This window comes from Meriones unguiculatus, chromosome 16 (genome assembly GCF_030254825.1).
Source record: "Meriones unguiculatus strain TT.TT164.6M chromosome 16, Bangor_MerUng_6.1, whole genome shotgun sequence".
NCBI classification, from domain to species: domain Eukaryota; kingdom Metazoa; phylum Chordata; class Mammalia; order Rodentia; family Muridae; genus Meriones; species Meriones unguiculatus.
In genome coordinates, this window is record NC_083363.1 from 23,161,820 (window position 1) to 23,184,554 (window position 22,735).

Below are 22,735 nucleotides of genomic sequence, written 5' to 3' on the forward strand. Positions count from 1 at the left end.
CTCTCTCTCTCTAGCCCTTGATCATGATGTTTTGTCGAAGCAACAGAAACCCTGATTAAGACAGGAGACAAATTAGTTATTATAGGAATAATGTGGTGATGCCCGTCTTTAATCCCAGCACGTGGAGGCAGAGGCAGGCAGATCTCTGTGCGTTCCAGGGCAGTCTGAGCTTCAAGACAGCTAAGGGAGGGCCTCCCCCAAAACAAAACAAAAGCTGTGGCTTCCCCAAGTACTGGCTTAAGCTAACTGGAGCCATACTCTCTCCATCTGGGTGGGACGTTAGTGACGGACTCTGCTGTGGCTTACCAGGAAGCGTCTGCAGAAAACTCTTCCATGTCGCAGGAGTTGAAGCCAGCGTCAAGCCAGTGCCTTCTAGGCTGAGCAATTTTGAATGGCAGAGATGAGGAACAATTTTTGTTAACCTTTCCAGTGGAATGTTGCTCACAGTGGGAAGCTGCCCACAGAGCACCCCCCCAAGCTGCTTGATCTTTCAGGGTTCTTATAATGTTTTAGTGTTTCTGATTGCTGCCTAGGCCTGGAAGATCTTCTTTTAGCTCCCTTTGGTCAGAACATGCAATCTAACCATGACGGTTCGAGAGGGAGGGTGTCTGTAGTGGGCCTGAGGTGCCAAGAATGTCAGCATCAGAGAGGCAGTGCGGACACTTGGATTCTGAGAAGCACTCCGCAAGCACACTACTCCTTCAACTTGACTTTGCTTCCAAAAGAATTTTAGGATTAGTTAGTATGAAGCAAAGTTGGGCTTACTGAGCAGTGATAGAAGTAAGGTTAAGGTGTGTGCTGAGAGATAAATACAGGATTTTGAGGCCTTTGAAGATTGCTCAAAGGATGTAATTTATAATTGGATTCAAAGATTACTCAAAGTTTAAAAAAATAAATGAAAATATACGCGTTGCCTCAGGGCACGTGTGGCTTGGCCGGAAGAATGCTTTTGGAAAATGAAGCCCTGGGTTCATAACCAGGTGAGGTGGTGCACGGCTCTAATTCCATCACTGGGCAGGTAAAGGCAGGAGGGTGAGGAGGAGTTCAAAGTCATCCTTGGCTACATATAGAACTCAAGGGCCGCCTGAGTGGGACTATCTCAAACCAAAACAAACTCGAGAAACACTGAACAAATAATTGTCCAGCTATTTCTCACTCTAAGGAAGTTTCTTTTGTAAACAGTGCTGGAGGGTGTTTTAGGAATAAGGGCTGCTAATTCAAAGGTCATGTGGGTTCTGGCTCTAAACACGCACAGGCCCCATTGTCTCGTGTCTCTTGGCACTCCCGAGTTACCTAAGGAAACTGTCGGTAGTCATCATGGATGTCCGGCCTTGTTGGGAGTTTTTTGACCAGCAGAAACAAGATCCCAGGTAAAGGGCAGCTTTCCTTTGCCACAATTCCTCATTTTTTTTTTTTTTTTTTTTTTTTTTTGTCTTTGCTGCTGCTTAGGGAAGAAGGGTTGGGGGCAGAGCTGGGGATTGGGGGTGGGCAGTCCTGTGTATTTTTTCCAAAGGGCTCCAGGAGCAGATTCTGAAACACAGATCAGTGACCCCTACCCACTGCTGCAAGTGTAAGGTGTCCTTTCTAGGGGGCCTGGCTCTTTACATGGCCCCTTGGTCACCAGATCCCTGTGCAACAACATCTCTGCAACCCTGTGGTTTCCCATTGCTCTCCTCAGACCTCTGCAGAGAAGGGTTGCTTCCGGGCTGCAGGCTCTCCTCAGAGCGTATGACTGGCTTTCTTTTTCCACTTTTATTTGCATTCATTTTGTAGTGTACTTATCCCCACACAGGACTGTTTGTGTCCCCAGTCTCATCTGGCCTGCGCTCTGTCCGTGACCCTTCTTCTGGCTTAGGTACAAGTCCATCCTTTTCTCAACATGGCTGGGGGAGTATGAGACACAGGTTGGGTGTTTTGCTCCTCAGGATATATTTCCAATGTCACAACTGCTTTCAATATTTTTTTTTTTTTTTTTTTTTTTGCTTTTGTTTTTTGTCTTGGTTTTTTGTTTTTGTGACAATGTCTCTCTATGGTCCTGCCTGTTCTAGAACTCATTCTGTAGACCAAGCTGGCCTCAGACTCAGAGATCTGCCTGCCTCTGCCTACCAAGTGCTGGATTAAAGGCTTTCAAAGTCTTAAGCTCAGCATTATTCTGTGTTTTGCTTTTTTGTTTTTGTTTTTAATTTTATGTGCATTGGTGTTTTGCCTGCATGTATGTCTGTGTGAGGGTGTTGGGTCCCCTGGAGCTGAAGTTACAGACAATTGTGAGCTGCCATGTGGGTGCTGGGAATGGAACCTGGGAAGTAGTCAGTGCTTTTTTTTTTTTTTTTTCTTTTTCAAGATGGTTTCTCTGTGTAGCTCTGGTTGTCCTGGAACTAGCACTATAGACCATGCTGGCCTCAAACTCACAGAGATCCGCCTGCCTCTGTCTCCCCAGTGCTTGGATTAAAGGCGTGAGCCACCACTTCCACGATGCAGTCAGTACTCTTAACCACTAAGTCATTTCTCCAGCGCTTACTCTGTATTTTTAATTAGAAAAAAAATTCTGTGTATGAATATTTTACCTGCATGTATATATGTGCAACACTTACTTGCCTGGTGCCCACAGAGGCCAGAAAAAAAAGTGTCGGGTCCCCTGGAACTGGATTTGAACACAGTTGTGAACGTGGGTGCTGGCAATTGAACCCAGGTCCTCTGGAAGAACAGCCAGTGCTCTCAACAGCAGACCCATCTTCTCTGTCTTACTCCCTATGCCACTCTTTTGGGCCACTGACAAGGGTCAATGACACAGATGCCTTTAGATGCAAGTCCCAGCCTCACTACTGTTGTGCTGAGATGACCCACGTTTCTCAGTGGCTGCTTTCAGTACTTGGTGGCTTTTGAGGTGTGCACCGCCCAGGAACACAGGCAAGTCCCTTAGCACTATTACAGGGACCAAAAAGATTTGAGCCTCTTCATCTGCATGATTTTGTGGTTCAGATCATTCCCAAACAGGTAACGTTTTTCTCAAAGAAAAAGCTACCTCATGTTCTGAATTGTCGGGGCAGAATTCTGAGTTTAAAACACTCTTTGAAGTAGCCATTTGTTACTCTCTACCAACCGAGGACCGTCAATCCGGATCCATGACCCAGTGATAGGGACACTGAGGATAATAAAATGCCTTTCTGAGGTGCGCTTACCAAGGGAGAAGAGAAGGGGAGTGCTTAGAGTCATAATGGCATCTGACTGTTGAGTGACCTCTGCCAGAATCAGAAAAGGCACAAATTACCAAAACCCACAAGTTAGAGGGGCCAAACACAAAAAGTCAACAGCAATAACATTTCTCCCATAGGAGCCCTGAGTCCCATCTTAGTCTACCCAGAGGGCCAAGAAGCCACACTCCTGCCCATGCTACCTTCCTCACCTTGCAGGTTCTGCTAAAATTCCCACCAGGCTCCTTAAGGGAGAGCAGCTTTTTCAGTGGGTAGTGGTGTGCTACCCAGACAGATTCCCAGCATGCTGTAGCTCTCACAGCTGGCAGTTCCTCAGTGGAGTGTCTTTCACCAGTCTCAGAGTCTGAGTCCTGCTCACTGAACAGGAAACCTTGCCTGTTTCAGCTTTGCAGAGCTAAAACCAACACAGGCATCCATGTGCTCAGACCAGCAGTTGAGAGAAACCTTGTAAACATAACACACACACATACAGAAGGTTCTCCTTGCAACAGAGAGAACAGCCATCACATCTCATGCAAAGCTTGAGAGTGAGGCCTCTAGGGGCTCCATTCACCTGTCAGTCACAGAATAGTTGCGTCAACCCTAGCATGGACATCTGAGTTGAGCACATTAGCAAAGGCTGTTCTTCAGGAAAGTCATAGACCCAGAAGCACACCGTTACCTGGAAGTTAAGCTGCTCCCTTTTCACGCTTTCTTCCACATTGCCTTTCCTGGGCCAGAAATACCAAACTCTGAGCCAAATATGTTTTGGAATCTAGAGTTCTAGATTCCAGGCCCCATGTGCATGGTTAAGAATCCGGCAGCTTTCTCACACTGCCAGAATCCACAGGCTCAGGAGGCATCCCAGGGCAGCAAAGGCACCTCATAAATTCTTGCAGCCCCTGAAATTGTCCTCCTGGCTTTCCTGGATCCCCTTTCTGGAACTTATGACAAATAGCCAGACCCCAAAATCGATGCTGGTGTGCACTGTTACAGAGTAGACACCAGGATCCTGAGAAAACTATGCTGATCTTTGAGAGGGGGTGGTACACACCTTTAATTGCACCACTCAAGAGAGGCAAGACTGGATTCTAGGCCAGCATAGTTGAGACATTGTCCCAGAGAGAGACAGAGAGAAGTGAGCTTCACTTTGCCACTGTGAAGTTTTGCCTGAAACCCCTAGCAGTTAAATTCAGCATTTAGAGGGGTCAGCCACAGCTGTAAGGGGATGGCCCTCATGCTAAGGAATGCAGGCAAAAGGACCGTGCCCACGTTGTAGAGCGGCTCTTTGAAACCCGCCCCACTGCCAGTCTGGTGCTCAGGGAGGCTTCTCAATATCCCTCATTTGTGCTGTGATTTTTGTCCCCTTTTAGTACCTCAGGGCTCTCAGTGCGGTGACGCCCCTTCCACAGTCCAAGTACCCCAAAGGAAGGGACTACCGGTTTTTCTAGACACCCACAGTTGGTGGGTGGTAACCAGCCAGCACAGAAAGGAAATGTAGGAGCAGAGAGGGGAAAGGAAGCTGCTTCGAGACCGCGAGCCAGGTATCTTCGCTGAGGTGCCTGGCCTCGTGGTTCTGCAACCGTGTCTCTGCTGTAGCAGTGGCTGCTACTTGACCTTGATTCCCTCTGGGCTGTCCCACCAGAAGTCGGCCTTGAAGGATTCCTGGGTCTCTTTCGATCCCACTGAACAGAAAGATCAATGTTGGGCAGTGCGGAGATCTGGCCAGCAGCCCTCCCACAGGGCGCCACCAGTTCCCGTTAGTATCAGCCAGGCGTGGGCTCTTATAAACCTCTTGGCAAAACAAGACCTCACCATCCTCCCCCCTCTATAACTTGGGCTTTCAACATCCACATTTATTCATTTTGATCTGGACGCACACGTGAGGCATTCTGGATCAGAGACGGGTTTCTTACCGTTTAGGTAGTGAGATAAAGTAGCATGTAAGTAATCACTTGAGGAGGCACCCCTTGCTCTAAGGCTTACCCCCCCCCAGGCGACTGGGTAAAACCCAGATAGAAGATAGGCCCATGGGGAGGGATGGAAAAAATAGTTTTTCTCTGACCTCATGAAGGATAAAGAGGCCACTGCTTTCAGTTCTAAAAGGAGGGAGGGGAAAAAACCTTTTTGGAGACAGGATGGAGAAGCCCTGCCTTCTCTTTCTAACCTTTTGGAATATAAGCGTATCTCTGCAGGAGCCACATCTGCTTTGGTAGCCCTAAAGTCCCAAGACTCACTTTTTCTTGAAATGCTTTGGGTTTAGAAACTTCCCCAGAGAGACACTCTCTCGAGATGGCGGTAAAAGAAGCTGAGCACTTTGTGCCTTCTGGAACATTCTAGAAAGCCCAACTCTTCAAAGATCAGGCTTTTATTACCGAATGTGCCATCTGACCGTGTTGAAAACAGGACAGGAACAAGACGTGACCTGTAGTGCTGCTGCTCTGGCCTACCTTGGAGCTCCAGCTAGGCCTGCTCAGAGTGCTGCTGGGCCTGAGCTGGGCCGCCAGCCCAAGGCCTGAGGAAGAAGAGCTGGAGGGAACCAAGACAGAGGGTCCCTCTGATGGTGTGAACAGAGGATCTGTCTGTGTGTGGAGCCCTGGAGGAGGGGCTAGTTTGTCAGTAAGTACAGCGTGTAGGTCTTAGGTGCCACAACAGGAGAAAGAGTGGGCCTAAGAGAAGTAATGAAGGCAGAAGCAAGTGGACTTTTAAAAGATGTTGAAACTCTCCTCTGGGCCAAAACTCACCAAGAATGAGTTTCTTCTGAAGTTGGGCTAGGGAGCCATGTCTGAGCAAGGCCAAGAAAGAGGTCAGACAGATACACCACACACTCACACCCTGAGGAACCTCTAAAAGCCCCCGGGGCAGAGGTGTGGTCATTTAAGGGGCTTAGTAAATCAGCTCTTAAGAGCAGTAATCCAGTAATCGGAGCCGCTGACCTACAGTGGTCCATTAACATTTCTCATCACACTTGATGTTTAGAATGATGACACTGAGGAAACAGGCAGAAGTGTGCTGAGGTAGCTGGGCAAGCAAGTACCACTTTCCTCCCAGAGCAACGAGGGTTCCAGACAGGGAGGTGTTCTCAGTACATCTGCTTAGATGAAGATGGAGCATGAAACAATCTTATTTTGTGCTCAAGGGAACCTGCAATCTTGAAAGACTTCACTTTTTATGTCTTTAAAACATACAAAATTGGACACAAAATCATCCTCAGTAAGATGGCTTTCTGGAGTCATTGGAGAAGTCCTTAGCAAAATCCTCTTCAGCGGGTCACTCGGAGGCTCAGCATGCTAAGTGCACACAGTCACACCTGGAATTCTGCCTTCCACAACTGTCCCTGGCCCTGCCTCGACAGAGGAGTTCTGCCACACTCCAGCATGGTGGCTGGCTTCCCACAGCCTGGACACCTGGATTCTAGCCCTGCTTCTGGTCATAGAGGGTGATATCGCCATGGGGCCAAATGGAAGAACTTTCTGTCATCAGGCAGCAGAGGCTAGTTTCTGGGTGTACTGAGGTGATTCCCTATAGTCTTGAAGACCTTCATCACAGATGGATTATCTAGAACAGCCATGCTGCCTCCCAGCATGTCAGACGTCAACTAGAGAAGAGCACAGATCAGACTTCCCTTATCTTAGCACTTTTGAAGGCCATGAGGCCAAAGCTCCTAAGAATTTTCCAAATGTAAATAAATCAGCTGATATGAGAAGGAGGGAGATGGATAGGATGGATAGCCTACAGGATTATAGGTCTCTGACAGGGAGATGGGAGATATTGCAGCAACCGCTATTGAAGAATGGACTTTCAGGGCCAAACTCTGAGGGACTCAGGAGGTACTTGGTCTAACCACCACCTCCAGGCTCTTCCAAACATGACATCCCCAAAAGTGGGTCTCCTGTAGACTCTGCTTGGTATGCTGAAGACACAGCGTTTACTCATTTATAGAATTAAATAAAAAAATTAAAACTGAAACTATTGTTTTATGTGTATGGCTGTTTTGCCTGCATGTATGTCTGTGTACTGGGTGTGCACAGTGCTAGCCGAGGGCTAGTGTGTGTCAGGGCCCTTGGACCTGACATGTGAGCCGACGTGCTGGGAATCGAACCTGGGTCCGTCCTCTCCAAGAGCAGCCAGTGCTTTTAGCTACTGAGCCATCTCCAGTCTTAGTATTTAAAGACTTCAATGGTCTAGAAATACTTCTCGGTGAGATTGCATTCATGGGAATTGTTTTCCCAGGATGGCTTTATTTATTTATTTAGGTTTCCCCCATCCCAAATCCCAAGACAGGATTCCTCTGTACAGCCCTAGCTGTCCTGGAACTAGGTTTGTAGACCAGTCTGGCCTTGAACTCACAGAGAATCTGCCAGTCTGTGCCTCCCAAATACTGTACCACCACACCCAGATTGGCTTTATCTTTTAAAAGTCTCAGAGGCCAAAGAGAGTCTGTAATCAGCTTGAAAGCAGCTGGAGTTGGGCAGGTAGCCTGGAAAATGTGACTATTGATGCACAACCCAACGGTGCTTTCCAGAAAGAGAGAATGTGGCCAACAGCTGGTGCTGCCCCACAGAAGCGAGAGGGAGCATGGGGCCAGGGAGCAGGGACAGGCCTCCTGTATTCTTTACTGTCCTGGGTGAGCACATGGAGCAGGCCAGGCGCTCTCTGCAAGACTGTTGGAGGACCTCGTGTGTGCACAGAGTCTGGTGGAAGAGGCAGCATCCTCTTCATCTCATGAGCAAAGGGCAGCCCTTCACAGCTCCTGTCACTGCAGATCCTAGGCCTCATTTCAGCAGCAGGTCTCGGCCCTACCCATTACCTACTTCCAAGCAAACCCATCTACAGAGACTTGTGGAGTCAGGGAGAATCCAGGCTCCTTCAGGAACCAGGCAACTACCTTTGACAAGGATTTCCTCACTCCTGACAGGTGGATTTATATCTATTTGCCTCTATTTCCTGGAGTAATAAATTGCCTCTCGAGGATGTAATTCTAGATACTCATTCCCCATAATTTCTACATGCAGCAAGGAAATTTCTTTCCAGAAGTTTCTTCTGTAAGTTTTAAGGTAGAATTTCATCAGTACTTAAAAACTTGCAATACTAGTGGAAGGATCAGCTTTTCTGCCTCTCGTAGTGTTTGTTACTCAGCTTGGACATGAATAGCCTAGGACTTCTGTAGACAGCCAGCTGTGTGGCATTCCTGTGCGACAGCAGTGAAGGGGCTAATGAAGTATTTTATAATGTCAAACCCAGAGGCTCAAGTCAAGCTCTTGGCATACACTGCTTAAGGCAGAAACCATGAAGAGGCAACTCAAGTCACTGGTCCTTGAGCGGGGAGATTCGGGTTAAAGAAGAATTTTCTTGTGGGATTTTAGAAAGCCCCAAAAATGACTTGTACAAACAGAGAGTCAATTTGCCTCTTATAACAAGAGGCTTAGAGGTAGCAGGCTGCCGTAAGTGCAGCTCAGCAAGGCTCCCCCAAATCCAGGCCTTCTTGTCTGCTCTCTGCTTCGCCTTTTTGAGTGGGTGCTTGTTTGACCTCCAACTTATTTTCTCCTGGTCATGAGATAGCTGTATTTACCTAAGATCCAAGCAGGGAGGTGTGATAGCACACACCTGTAATCACAGCTTGCAAGAGGCAGAGGCAGGAAGATCAGGTTCAAGGCCATCCTGGGTTACTCGAGCTCCTATCTGAAAAAAAAAAAAAAAAGAAAAAAAAGAAAAAAATCCAAGCAGGAAAAAAGAATGAAGGATGTAAGAGTCTTTCTAGATCTCCTTGGCCAAAGTCATGTCACATGTCTGCCAGTTCTAAGTGAATCTGGAGATCGAGTGAATCTAGATCTCTCTTGCGTCCACATCCCAGAAGGACCGTGGTTGGTGGCTTGGGAATGTGTGAAATGGTTCAATGAAATACTGATCTGCAGAAGTCTGTCTTTCAAAATCAAGGTACAGCTTGCCCAGCCTGACATCTTTTCCTTTCAGGTGAGAGGGCCATTGTCAGGATTGGTGTCTAGTCAAAAGGCTATGGGAACTGGAAAAAGTCAGGATTGAGCAAGAGATCTCATTTATGTACCTAAGTAATGTGTTGTAGGGGGGAAAAAAACCCTCAGGGTGCTAATGATGCTGTGAAACAAGGGCTGATCGGGTGTGATGGCTTTGTTTGGGAAGAAAGTGTAAAGATTGTAGTCTTGCTGAAGAACTGACGTGTCAGTCTTATTTAACTGTCAAATGTTGGCCCAGTGAGTGCCTTTTGGGTGTTCTTTGTTCAACGGTTGAGATCACTAATCAGTAAAGAGGGCACCAAGTAAATGAAGGATGTGAGGCCATGGCTGCTTAACATATCCCAGGACTGCCCCTGCTTTCCCATGCTGCCTTTGGTACCCAAGACCCCACAGGGATGTGTCTGGTTCTTTTCTCATTCATGAGAGTCCTGCCTGGGTATCTCCAAATGTCCTGAGCAGAGCATTCCGATGGGGTGCTGTGGCCCTCACATTGGTTATGATCGCCTCCACCCACTGCTCCTCATTACACACAAAGATCTCTCTGTGTCCTATTTGCTGTAGCTCCCAGACAACTGGCCTATAATAGATACTCAATAAATATCTGCTGGGTACGGGGTGGTCTGGACACCTGATGCTGCACCACGGCGGCTACTTCCTACATCTCAAAGATGTACATGAAGGATGTAGCCCCAGCTTCTGGGATCTGCGAGTATTCAGGTAGTCATACAGTGTTTAAATTAGCCTCAAATGGCAGTGTGAAAGACCTCCATGTAGGCTCCAAGCTTTTGGAGAGAGGCCTGGGATCACAGAATGCAGTGTAATGGAAGGAGGTCGCCGCTGGCCATTGCCAGCTGGTTGTCTCCCGTGTGGTTACAATGGACTCAGACCAAAGCTCCTTATGGCCAGGCGCTGTTCAGTCTGCCAGGCCATCCTTTTTTATCATTATTACTCAGCTAGTCCACGTATATGAACTCTCTGTCTTCATGCACATCAGAAGGAGGAATCAGATCCCTCAGAGAGTTGTGAGTCACCACGTGGTCGTTGGGAATTGAACTCAGAACCTCTGGAAGAGCAACCAATGCTCTTAACCACTGAGCCATCTCTCCAGCCCCCTGGCTGGGCCATTCTTTACAGAAGCCCTTTACTCGAGTCATTGAGATTCCAAGTGGCACCTTTTCAAATATTTGGCCATGGGACACTTTTTTTTTTTCTTCTTACTGTTATGGGAAGGGTGCATGCTATGCTACATGCTTAGAGGTGAGGGGACAACTTTGTCGAGTCTGTTCTCTGCTTCTAAAATTCTGGAAATTAGATTCAGCTCATCAGATACATCTGAACAGCAAATTCCTTTATCCACTGAACCATCTTCCTGGCCCAGGATCTTTTTTTTTTTTTCAGCCTGGTGGGTGTGGTGGTGCACACCTTTAATCCCAGCACTTTGGAGCAGAGGCAGGACAACCTTTGAGCCAGCTTAGTCTACATAGTGAGTTCCAAAACATCCAGGGCTACACGGAGATCCTGTCTCCAAAAATTAACCCTTAAAAAATACATAATTTTATGTGCATTGGTGTGAGGGTGTCAGGAACTGGAGTTGCAGAGAGTTGTGAGCTGCCTTGAGGGTGCTGGGAATTGAACCTGGATCCTCTGGAAGAGCAGCCAGTGCTCTTAACTGCTCAGCCATCTCTCCTCCTCCTTAACTTTTATTTTTACTTTATGCATATGGGCATTTTGTCTGCTGTGTATCTCTGTGCCATGGGCATACAGTGCATTCAGATGCCAGAAGAGGGCATGAGGTCCCTTGAAACTTTAGTTACAAATGGTTGTGAGCTGCCATGTAGGCGCTGGTCCTTTGTGCTTGATCCTTGCCAAGAAACAAAAACAAAAACAAAACAAAACAAATAAACCTAGGTCTTCTGGGAGAACCACCAATGTAACTGCCGAGCCACCTCTCCAGCCCCAAGGACCTTCTTTCTGACAGAGAGCTTACGTGGTGCTTGTTCTGCAGCACAGAGTTTGAAAAGTGCTGATCTAAGCCCCGCACACACAGGCAGGGGATAGACCAGAGAAAAGCTGTAAGTCTCACAGCAGACTCCGGGACCACACAGCGGGCTCAGATGGAGCCAGGAAACCCTGGTTGCAGTGTTTCACCCCGTCCCCCAGTGGAACTCACTTTAAACATGAGGGCTAAGCAGATAGAAAAGACAGCATTTAATAAAAAGTTATATGGAACTTTTGTTATTATTCAAATAACAATTTGGCACTAGATTGTGTTCTGTAGTTATTACAATGATACCATATTTTTAAAGTTACATTTATTTCATGTGTACATGTGTGTGTATGTGTGTTGGGTGTGCATGTGCCACACAGCTTGACTATGAAGGGTCAGAGGACAGCTTGTAGGAGTTGGCTCTCCTTCCACCATGTGGCTCTGAGAGATCAAATAGGTTGTCAGGTTTGGTGGCAAGTACCATTACCTGCTGAGCCATCTTGCTGACCCCAGCAATATTTTATATTCATCATCATGGCACACAGCAATGAAAGCTGGGTTAAATGAGAGCTGCCCTTTTCTGTGTGGCCTCCAAGACCTCTTGGGAAAAATTGTCACCTCAAATCTGTCCCAGGTGTGATTAGAAAACCAGGTTATACACATGTTTTTTTTTTGTTTTGTTTTGTTTTTTTTTTTTTTTTTTTTTTTTTTGAAAATGTGGGAACTGGAGTACTTTATAATTTAAAGAGTTTTATTATTTTATTTTTTTAAAAGATTTTATTATGTATACAGTGTTCTGCCTGCATGTACACCTGCACACCAGAAGAGGGCACAAGATCTCATTACAGATGCTTATGAGCCACCATGATGTTGCTGGGAATTGAACTCAGGACCTCTGGAAGAGCAGACAGTACTCAACCTCTGAGCCGTCTCTCCAGCCCTACAGTTTTATTATTTTGTTTAAATTTTTTAGATGTGTATTGTGTTTTTCCTATATGTATGTGTGTGTACCACTTGCATGCCAGATACCCTCAGCAGCCAGAAGAGGGCGTGTGATGTTTAGGAACTGGAGTACCAGATGGGTGTGAGCTGTCATGTAGATACTAGGAATTGAGCCTGGGTCTTCTAGAAGAACAGAAGGCACTCTTTCTTCTAGAAGAACAGAAGGCACTCTTAACTGTTGAGCCCTCTCTACAGCCCGAATTTATAGCTCCCCGCCCCCCTTAGCTATTGTCTGTCTCTATACCAGAGGTGCTGGGGAGAATGGTCTATCAAAGACACTGACATCCTACCCCCTGGAACCTGTGGATATGTTACCATGCATGGCAGAGGGACTTTACAGATATAATGGACTCTTCACTTGAGAGAGTCCTCTGTATTGCTGAGATGAGCCTTGTCTAATAAGAATTCTTAAAAACAAGAGAAATGTCTCCAATTGGTAGCAGAAGTAACACAAAGTGAAAACAAATCAGAGAGAATGGGGTTGTGAGGAGGGTTCACTGTGATGGGTGAAGATGAAGGGGCAATGCCACAAGACGTGCAGGGTCCTTTGAATTTCAGAGAAAGTCTCATCTCAGAGTGCTATTGGTGATACAATGGACCGTAGCCACCAGCTTTATAATCATAAGGGAATTTTGCCCAAAACCCAAGTCTAAACTTCTCCAGAAGCTGTCTAGTTAAGAGACCAGGCTCCAGGCTGAAAGCTAGACATGGTAACACATATCAGGAAGATCAGGAGTTCTAGGCTAGCCTTGGCTACATAGCAAGTTTGAGGGCAGTATGGCCTATATAAGACCTGGTCTCAGGTTTTAAAAAGAGCCCAGGCCGACCAGCACTTTAATTATGGCTCTGGGACTCAGAGCAAGAGGAATAAAAACACTCAGGGCTTCTGGTATCTAGAATGTGTGATGATAAATCCTCCCCACACACACACCCCCCCCAACAGGGTTCCTCTTTGTAACTTTGGCTGTCCTGGGAATTCACTCTGTAGACCAGGCTGGCCTCAAACTCACAAGAGACCTGCCTGCTTCTGCCTTCCTAGTATTGGGATTAAAGGCATGCACCACCCCTACCTGGAGTTAAATTTATTCTTAAAACCCCTAAGTCTGTGGGTGCCCTCTGTCTTGCAGTCCTTGGGATTCAATCCAGGCCTTGAATGTTCTGCACATGCGCTCCCACTAAGTTATTGCCTGAGCCCTTAGGGGTTTTTTTGTTTTTGGATACAGGTCTGACTATGTAATTCAGTTTGACCTTGACCCCTGCCTCCTTGAATGCTTTAGCTCTCATATCAGGCTTGTAGTGTTTAAGGGCTAGCTGGTGCCAGCCTTGATGGTACATCAGCTAGCGTAGTCACCTTCTGAGAGCCAGCTTGTTTGAACTACGCTCCTTTCCTCCCGTCAGAGACATCTCTGCGTCTCTACTGAAAATGAGGGTGATATGAAAAAGACAGGAGAGGAGAGGCCTGCAAAAAGTAAGAGGACGGTGGTCACGAGGGATGAGGCTAGAGCTCTAGAGGCACCCCCGAGGAGGGCTCTCTGTCCCTCCTCCGTATCTATGCCTTGTCTGACAACCAAACTGCAGGGTATCAGCCATCATTTGTCTAAGGCATCCAGCATCTATCACTCAAGTGACATTTGTTATTAGTACATATAACACTTGAAAAGGAGGAAGCTGCTGCCCCATATCCCATACTCTGTGCTTGGAGCATCCCAAACTGCCTTTTCTCAGTTGGCAGACAAATTGGTACATCATGTGGCCAAGCAGTACCCAGGTTGGGCATGGGCATATAGGCAGCTGGTGCCCAGGCACCGTTGCCACAGTTATGGGCAACATCAGCCCCTGTAGAGATCCTCCAGCAGCCTGTGCAGGAGCTGGTTTAGCCGTGTTGTGTTGGAGTCACTCTGGCCAGGGGATACTTGTGAGGCTTTGCTGTGAGGAGAAAGAGAAGGTTGATGGGTCCTGGGTGCCAGGGAGTCGTCAGGGGTAACATATTGGGGCTGGGAATGCCACTCAGTTGGTAGAACGCTTGCTTCCCATTGGTGAATTCTTGGGTGTGGTGGTCCATGCCTGTGATCCTAGCATTTGGGAGGCAGAAGGATCAGAAATTCAGAGTCATCCTTGGCTACATATCAAGATTGAAACCAGCCTGGGATACAGAAAACCCTGTCCTCTTCCCCACCCCTGAAGGGGTGGTGTCGAACTCTGATCCTCCTGCCTCTGCCTCCTAAGTGCTGGGATTAAAGGTGTGTGGCACCATTGCCTGGCAATTTTTTTTTTTTTTTTTTTTTTTTTTTTTTTGTTACATTACTTTACTAGTTATGCCGCAATCCCAATGCACCATGTCAGAGCTGGCATCACCGGGGCTGTGAGGGAAATCAGCCCTGCAGGAACAGACTTGACATCTCCTTGAGTTTGATGTTGAAGCAATTCACGCAGGACCAGCGAGGCGCTTTATGAGGCAGACTAAGAATGGGCTGGAACAATAATCAAGGAGGTGTCCCCTGCAGTTCCACCATGGAGCAGATCTATTGGAGCCTGGTTCCCTGGGTCCTGGTGCATTCCTGACTCTGGGTTTGAGTCTTTGGAGAAACATGTGCTGTCCTAGACCCAGCATGCACCAGGAAGAGGTGCTGGAGAAAAGCAGGTGAGCGACACCGGCCACGCTCTGCACCGCACGCCCCTTGTCCAGTGGAGTCCCTGTCAAACTTGAACTTCATAGCTAAGCCCTCGTGGATATCAGAAGCTAACTCCTGTACCGGGGTTCTACTGCAGCCTATTCAGCCCATAGAAAGCCCAAACAACTCTGTCCCAGCTTAAAATACCTTCTGCTGCCACTGGGACATGGGGAGTTACAGCCAGAGAAGAGCAAGCAAGGGTGTGTGATGTCAACTTCGAAGGCTCCAGAATTGAGGCAGTCAAGAGCTGACCATCATGGCTGGAACCCATGATACATTCTGTCATCTATCATTGTGAACTTGGCTCTCCGTAGAGTGAATGTTTGCCCCTTTTCACTCGTTCATTTCTTTCTGGTAGCTTGCCTGATAGTCAAAACTTTAGTCTCAGGTGTTTCATTTTGTTTGTTGAGACTCAAGTCTCATGTATCCCAGGCTTTCCTCGAACTTACTATGTAGCAGACGATGACCTGGAACCTGATGCTGGCATGAATCATCCTGAACCCAGGGCTTCCTGCATGCCAGGCAGGGTACACCCCTAACGCTCAATTGCTCTTTCTGAAGCCACTAAGGCAAAGCACCCCCATATCCAGTGCTTTAGGAAGAACCTCCCTTCAAGGCGTGTGCCCAGCTGCCTTAGCTCTGTCTCTGCAGCCAGCTCTGAATCCTGACACTGATTTGTGGATAGAAAGTGTTGTTCTCCCCCCTCCCCCCTCCCCCACTCGGCTGAAAGGGAGACAGAGGACTTGCTTTGCAAGACAAAAACCTTTCTTGATCTTATTTTCATCCTGATCTTTTTTTCCCCTGAACCTATTTGAAGTTATAACACAGCAGACATTTAAAGCTGTTATCTCCAATGAGAAGCATGTTGTTTCAAAAAGGCTGGTTTGGCCTTCTTTCTTTCTTTTTAAAACCACGTCAGGATTAATTTTAAGGTTAAAAAAATATGGCGGATGAAAGCACAGCTTGAAATCAGGAGCTCTTCTTGGGTTACTCTGAGCAAACACCCTCTGCTATTAAACCTGAGTGTATCTGTAGGTTGTTTTGTCTGCACTCTGCTGTCATCTTTAATGCATTTGGAAGAAGCCTTTCCCACCATGAGATTCAATACGAGGCCCCAAAGAGATGGTCTCGGATTTCCTGAATCCAGGTAATTAGCTGAGGTCCAGTGGCTCCGTTAAACTATCTGAAAGTCAATCATGCATGGATTCTTGGCAGACTGCCTAGCGTCATGTCATCCATCAGTACACCTGTGCAAGGTCTAAATGCTCTTAAGGGAGGTTTGTGTGTTAAACATGGAGATTAGGATGAGGGTTATGTAGAATTTACTGTCATGACAAATTCTTGTATGTACAACACAGAAAAGTTTGTATGTGAAAGCTTTCCAAATGCTCAAGAACACTTTCTTCTGTTTTGCATATTTGCTAGCACAGTCTCTTGTGAATCGTAAAATTCAGGTTGTAATACCCCAGATTAAAACATAAGAGGGTGGGCATTTGTGGCTCAGTTGTGTAGTTCCAGCAGTCCAGGGACAGAGGCCAGAGGAATAATGCAAGTCTAGATTTTCTTTTAAGGTCTTTGATTCATTTTAAGTTAAGTAATAAGTTTTATTAATCCCAGCATTCAGGAAGCAGAGACAGATAGATCTCTGAGTTCGAGGCCAGCCTGGTCTACAGTGTGAGTTCCAGGACAGCCAGGGCTACACAGAGAAACCCTGTTTTGAGAAAAAAAAAAAAAAAAAAAAAAGCAAAGTTTTAGATGTATTTATTTCATATGTATGAATATTTTGCTTCTGTGTATGTAAGGACATATGCACACCATGAAGGTGCCTATGCCGGGGAGAGGGAGTCTGATCCCCCGAGCCAGAGATAAGCATGGCTGTGAGCCTGTGGGGGGTGCTGGGAGTTGAACCTCTGAAAATACAGCTGGTGCTCTCAGCCACTGAGCCATCTCTCCAGCCCCTGAATTTTAGGATTTTTAAATATTTTTGTGATGAGATCATGGGGATTTTGGTGAGGATTGCATTGATTCTTGTGCGGGTATTTTTCTTGATAGCTTGCACCTGAGGCTTATGGGGGTGGGACTTTCTGTCCTCACCTAAAGAACCTTTGTTTTTCCTCTTTGATGAGATCCTCCCTTGCACTGGATCATTTTTGTTTACTTTTTGAGGTCTATTTACCTTCAGGTGTGTGAATGTTTTGCTTGCATGTGCCTGTGTGTGTGCCATGTGTGTGCCTGGAGCCCGCAGAGGTCAGGCGGCCCTGGATCCCCTGGAACTGAAGTTACAGGTGGTTGTGGGCCACAGTGTGGGTGCTGGGAACCAAACCCTGGTAACAAGTGTGTCACTCCAGCCCCCGTTAAGCCGCTGTCGCCCAACCTAAGAGCCAGTAAAACTTTCTCAGCCCCTCCCCCACTTCAATAGCTCTGGGGCTTGCCTGAGCCTAAAGCAGTTCTTCTCACCCTTCCTGATGCTGTGACTCTTTAACAGAGTTCCTGCAGTTCCTCATGGTGTGGTGACAGACAACCACAAAATTACTTTTGAAGTGCTGGAGAGATGGCTCAGAGGTTAAGAGCACTGGCTACTCTTCCAGAGGTCCTTAGTTCAATACCTAGCAACCACATGGTGGCTCACAGCCATCTATAATGGGATCTGATGCCCTCTTCTGTTATGCAGCCATACATGCAAACAGAACGCTCATATGTATAAATAAATAAATCTTAAAAAAGAAACTTTCCAATCTCTATCTAGCTTTAGATTTACTGATTGTTGAAAATATGTCAGACACTTTGATGGTGTTTGTCTTTCAGCCTAAACACTTTTTTCCTTTCTGAGGCACCCAGGAGTGACTGGGTGCCTCAGAAACAGGGACGCTGTGGTGATGATTCCTGTCAGCTCTCAGTCCTTTTTTAACCCGATACTCTGTCAGCTCTGGGGTTAAAGGTCCCAAGCAGGCCTGCCCTTAACGGTGCTGTTCAGTTCCTCCTGAGTGAGTTCTGAACTGTGGAACCTGATTTCATCCGCACACAGGCTCCTCAGCACAGAAAGGTCACCTTTCGTCCTAGAAACCAAAAAGAGTTTGGTAGCCAGTGAAGCAGGCCATTGCCGGAGCTTGGCAGCCCTCCCAGCACCTCTCAAGGGTTCCGGGCTTGGGGCTCGCCTCACTTTCCCTGTCTTAGCAGCAGCAGTGAAGGGACCGCGCCGCAAAGCTCTCCTGACTTTGGCCAGTGGGCTGTATGTGCCTGGGGCAGCTGTGAATGGCCTCATCCCCACAAAGTCGGAAACTTACTGGAAACATGAGTTGTTTTTGTTGTTGTAACCCACGAGTGGGGGTGGGGGCCCTGAGTGTGAGAAGCTCGCAGATGACAGCTTTGTGCCGTTGTGTCAAAAGGTTGGACACACATGGTAGGAGCTTCTTTGAGGACACTAAAGCAATTTCAAATGTTCTCGGTAGCATCTCTCATATGGAGGTATCTCTGTAGAAGATAGTATATATCTGTATCTCATATAAATCCATATCAAATCATACGTGGATTTTAAAGAGGAAATTGCTGTAGCTAGTGGTAGATTTGTTTTTGTTTTCATTATTTTACTTTAGAAAAGGTCTCGTGTAGCCAACCCCAGCCTCAAACTCACTAGCAAAGGATGACTTTGAATTTCTGATCCTCCATTCCTGACTTCTGGGATCATAAGTAGTGATAGATTTTTTTTTTTCCTCATCAATCACTTCACAGCCTGATCATGACCTCCTCCCTCCTCTTCTCCCAGTCCTCACAGCCTCTCCTCCCATTCCTCCCTCCCTTTTCTGTAGATACCAACACACTCTGGCACATCACATTGTAGCAGAACTAGTGCATCTTTTCCCACTGAGCCCACACAAGGCAGCCCAGCTAGGAGAAAAGGATCAAAGGCAGGCAACAGAGTCAGAGACAGCCCCTACTCCATTTGTTAGAGGACCCACACGATGACCAAGTGGCACATCTGCTACTTATGTGTAGGGGGCCTAGGTCCAGCCCATGTTTGGTTGGTGGTTTGGTCTCTGTGAGCCCCCATGGGCCCAGCTAGCTTACTCTGTAGGTCTTCTTGTAGTGTTCTTGACCCTTCTGGTCCCCTCAACCCTTCTTCCTACTTTTCCACCAGACTCCCTGAGCTCCACCTATTGTTTGGCTGTAGGTCTCTGCATGTTTCTGTCAGCTGCTGGGTGAAGCCTCCTAGGCTCCTGTCTGCAATCATAGCAGTGTTTCATTAATAATGTCATGGGTTAGCTCTCTCCCATAGGGTGGGTCTCAAGTTAAGTCAGTCTTTGGTCATTCCCTCAATCTCTCTGCTCTATCTTTATCCCTACACTTCTTGTAGGCAGGACAAAATCTGGGTGGAAGATTTTTATGGGGGGGGGGTTAATGTTCCCCTCCCCCTCCACCGAAAGTTCCACCTGGTGACAGGAAGTGTGGACCTCAGTCTCCACACACAGCTAGAGTGTCTCTAGTCGGGTCTCCCCGATGGACTCCCGGGAGCTTCCCCAGATCAGTTGATTCTTGGTGTGAGGTGCCTTGAGATGAGCCTAAGGTCAAGCCTAGGGAGATGAACATGCTAGGCAAGTGCCCTACCACTGAGCTGTATCAACTTTTGTTTGTGAGACTGAGTCTCAAGTAGCCCAGGCTGGCCTCAGTCTCACTATGTATTCAAGAGTGACCTTGAACTTCTGATTCTCCACCCTCCATGTCTCAAGGATTTAGGATTACAGGCATGTGCCACCATGCTCCTTATGCCATGCTGGGGGCTGAACCGAGGGTCTTGTAAATACTACATAAACCCTTTACAGAGTTCCATCTGCAGCTCTGAGTGTTATCAACCGTTCTGTTTGGTGCACTGACTCCAGACACAGGACTAGGTCATTCGCTGCCTGATACCTTGCTGTAAACTGTAGTGATAAGCACACTCCATCTACACCCATGCTGCGAATGATGCTGGACTCTGTCCCAGGGCTTCCTGGCTGACAGGGAAGTGTGATTTTAAAAATGTGAACTGCTGGACAGCATGTATGACCCCTGACCGCACATCAAGGAGAGACCATGACACAAAGCTTTGTCTTCTATAGCTCCTGCCATCAAACATGCCATGTTAACACGGTCTGAGCAGATCCGCCATCCAGTTGGTCTTTAAACGGTTCTTACACTAATTCTGAATGGTTCATGCTCTAGCAGATTCATCACCTGCTCTGATTTTGACCTCTAATTCAGGTGATGTCTTCCCAGTGCAAATGAGTCCCATAGCCCAGTGTCGGTTTGTGCCTTTGGCTGAAGTTCTTTGCTGTGCTATTGCTGATATGAATGCGGCTCAGGTGGCTGTAACACAGGAGTCTCTCTTGGAGCACTTGATGAAACATTATCCAGGTAACCAGTTTTCACCACTTGTATTCATTTGAATGTGTTTGGTTTATATTTATAAGCAGTCTTAACATATAAGGGTATGGTGTCTTCCTGTTTCTTGTTCCTCCTCCTCTTCCTTCTTCCTTCTATAGAATCTTTTGTCACATTACTGTTGTGTTACCCAGCTCAGTGGCATAGGCATACAGTCTCAGGTACTGGCTGGGCTGAGCAGGACTGAAAGTTCAAGGCCTGCCTTGGAAGCTTAGTAAGACCCTGTCTCAAGAAGTAAAAAGGGGTTTGGAGATATAGCTCAGTGGTAGAATGTTTGCCTAGTATTCGGAAAGCTTGGGTCTCTACCATCAGTACAGAAAAAAAATATTTTTTTAAAAATACACTGTCAGGTGTAGTGGAAGTTTTGGTTTCTTTAAATACTCGTGTTCTTTAAAAACATGTTAAAAACATGTTTTTGTTTTAATCCCGGATATATGGGGCTGCTTTAGTTTGTTCACAGCTGTCAACTATGGTTATCTCGTGCTCTGACAGGAGCATGATCTTTGCCAGCTGCAGATAGTTAATTCTGAGGACTCTGAGAGGGTATAAATACCAGAGCCAGAAGAAGAAAGGTTTGGAGGACACCAAGAAAGAAGAGGCTGCTACTCCGCCCTGCTGCCTCTGATTGCTACTGATGCAGGTTGACTAGAAGTTGGAGGTATCCTGAAATGACGATTAGATTTGCCCCAAGGAACTACACTGATAACCAGCAGGAGGTAGTAAAGAGACATACTCTGCCCCTTTTTCCTCTAACCTTCCTTCTCTTCTACCTAGTGTTGGGGGGTTGGAAGGTATTAGGATAAATAAGGGTTGAAAGGAAGGAAGAGGTATAAGAACCCAAATAAAATAAATTAAAAAATATACCATATAGTCAGGAAAAGCCCAACATGGTCTGTGTGTGTGTGAATGTCAGGGGCTGCTCAAGCATGCCTCGGTACATGGTAGAGGTCAGAGGACAATTTGCAGAAAGGATCAGTCTGTCACCATGTGGGCTTTAGGGATTGAACCCAGATTCTTGGGCTTAGCAGTAGGTACCCTAGAGTGCTGAGCCAACACCAGCCCGGCACCAACATTCCATAAAGGTATTTCTTTTACTTTTAGGATGACTGTTTTCATATGTAAAGGTATGTTAATCAGATTCTGTAATGAGGGATGGAAAGGAGAATTCATCTCCCCCACCTCCCATTTTTCCATGGTCGTTTCCCAGAGATGGAACCGCTAATATTTGCAGCTCTTAGTCTCCTTCACAAGCTGCTGTTTATTTTACCTTTTATGGCGTTAAGTGAGCTCATTCTGTACGTTCTCTACATAGTCCTCAGACTTTTTTAAATTTCCATGTTTGTTCATCAAGAATATTTTCTCAAGGTGTAGGGTTTTTGTTGTTGTTGGTTTGTGTGTTGTTTTTTTTTTTTGTTTTTTGGGTTTTTTGTTTTGTTTCAGTGCTGGAGATCAAACCTAGGCAATTGTTTTCCTACTGAATCTTCAAATTTTAAGTTGATTTATGTCCAGTACTATTCAGGTTTTTGTTTTTTGTATTTAACCACTAGCCAGAAACCACATCTAGGGGTGCTCAGGGCTCACTGTGGTTTGCTCATCAATGGAAGGAGATTCCCTAGCCTATGACAATTGGCTCAAAAAGGCACGAGGCCTCTGAGCTCATACTCTGCAATAGGATGACATAGCCGTTCCTCCCCCAGATCTTATTGCCAACGGTGTGGTCACAAATCTATGCTCCATTAGTGCCATCAATGCGAGGACACGTAGAGGAAGACTCTTACTTCCAGGCTGTCACTACTGCCCCGAACCGTGCAGTCGGGAAGACCGTGCTGGTGAGCCTAATCCTGAAGGGGAGTGCGTGCCATGGGTAAATGAAGAAGTTCAGGAGACTCCTTTCTTCATGAACACTACATTCCAAACAGCACTTGGCCTCATCTTTCACATGCTAAGGAGAACAGCAAACAACAAAAAGGCTCAACGCCGTGTATGTGACCATTTTCCAAGGCACTATACCTCCCAGCGAAGACCTGGACAACTCTACTAATATCCCGGGAGGAGCCGCGTGGCTCATTGCACGTGAATGAGACACCAGGTTCCTGACTCTCGGAACTGGAAAAGGACACTGACCTAGCTGGAAAGGCTTCGTTGGGCAGGCTAATTGCTGCCTGTGCAGAAATGACTGCCTATCTAAAGGTGCGGTCATTTGCAGATGAAGGGTTGTCAGAAGGCTCCATGCTGCCCGGAGCTGGATCAGAGATCAGGGCATTCAGGTCTGCCGAAAAAGACCTCAAGAAGGCCCATGGCCAGAGCTCTTTCCCTGTGTAAAAGCATGTAAGCTAGAAGGCCATGAGAGACTGAGTCTTGCAAACTTTCCAAATATGTGCAAAGTCAAAAATTCTAGAAATAGAAAACTTGATGAGACTTTTAAAGATTATAAATCCACTAAAGAAGGCCAGTCAAGACTTAGAGACCTCCAAG

General features: G+C 46.7%; 1 protein-coding gene across 2 annotated transcripts in view; it reads left to right on the forward strand.

Moving 5' to 3' along the window:
- Stox1 (storkhead box 1) overlaps positions 1-22,735 on the forward strand; it is a 44,121-nt gene that overhangs the window by 12,743 nt on the left and 8,643 nt on the right. For both annotated transcript variants that reach the window (XM_021651441.2, XM_060369453.1), the window contains exon 2: positions 20,081-20,233. In XM_021651441.2, coding sequence (XP_021507116.1) covers positions 20,081-20,233 — 153 coding nt within the window. The remainder of the gene's footprint in view (positions 1-20,080; positions 20,234-22,735) is intronic.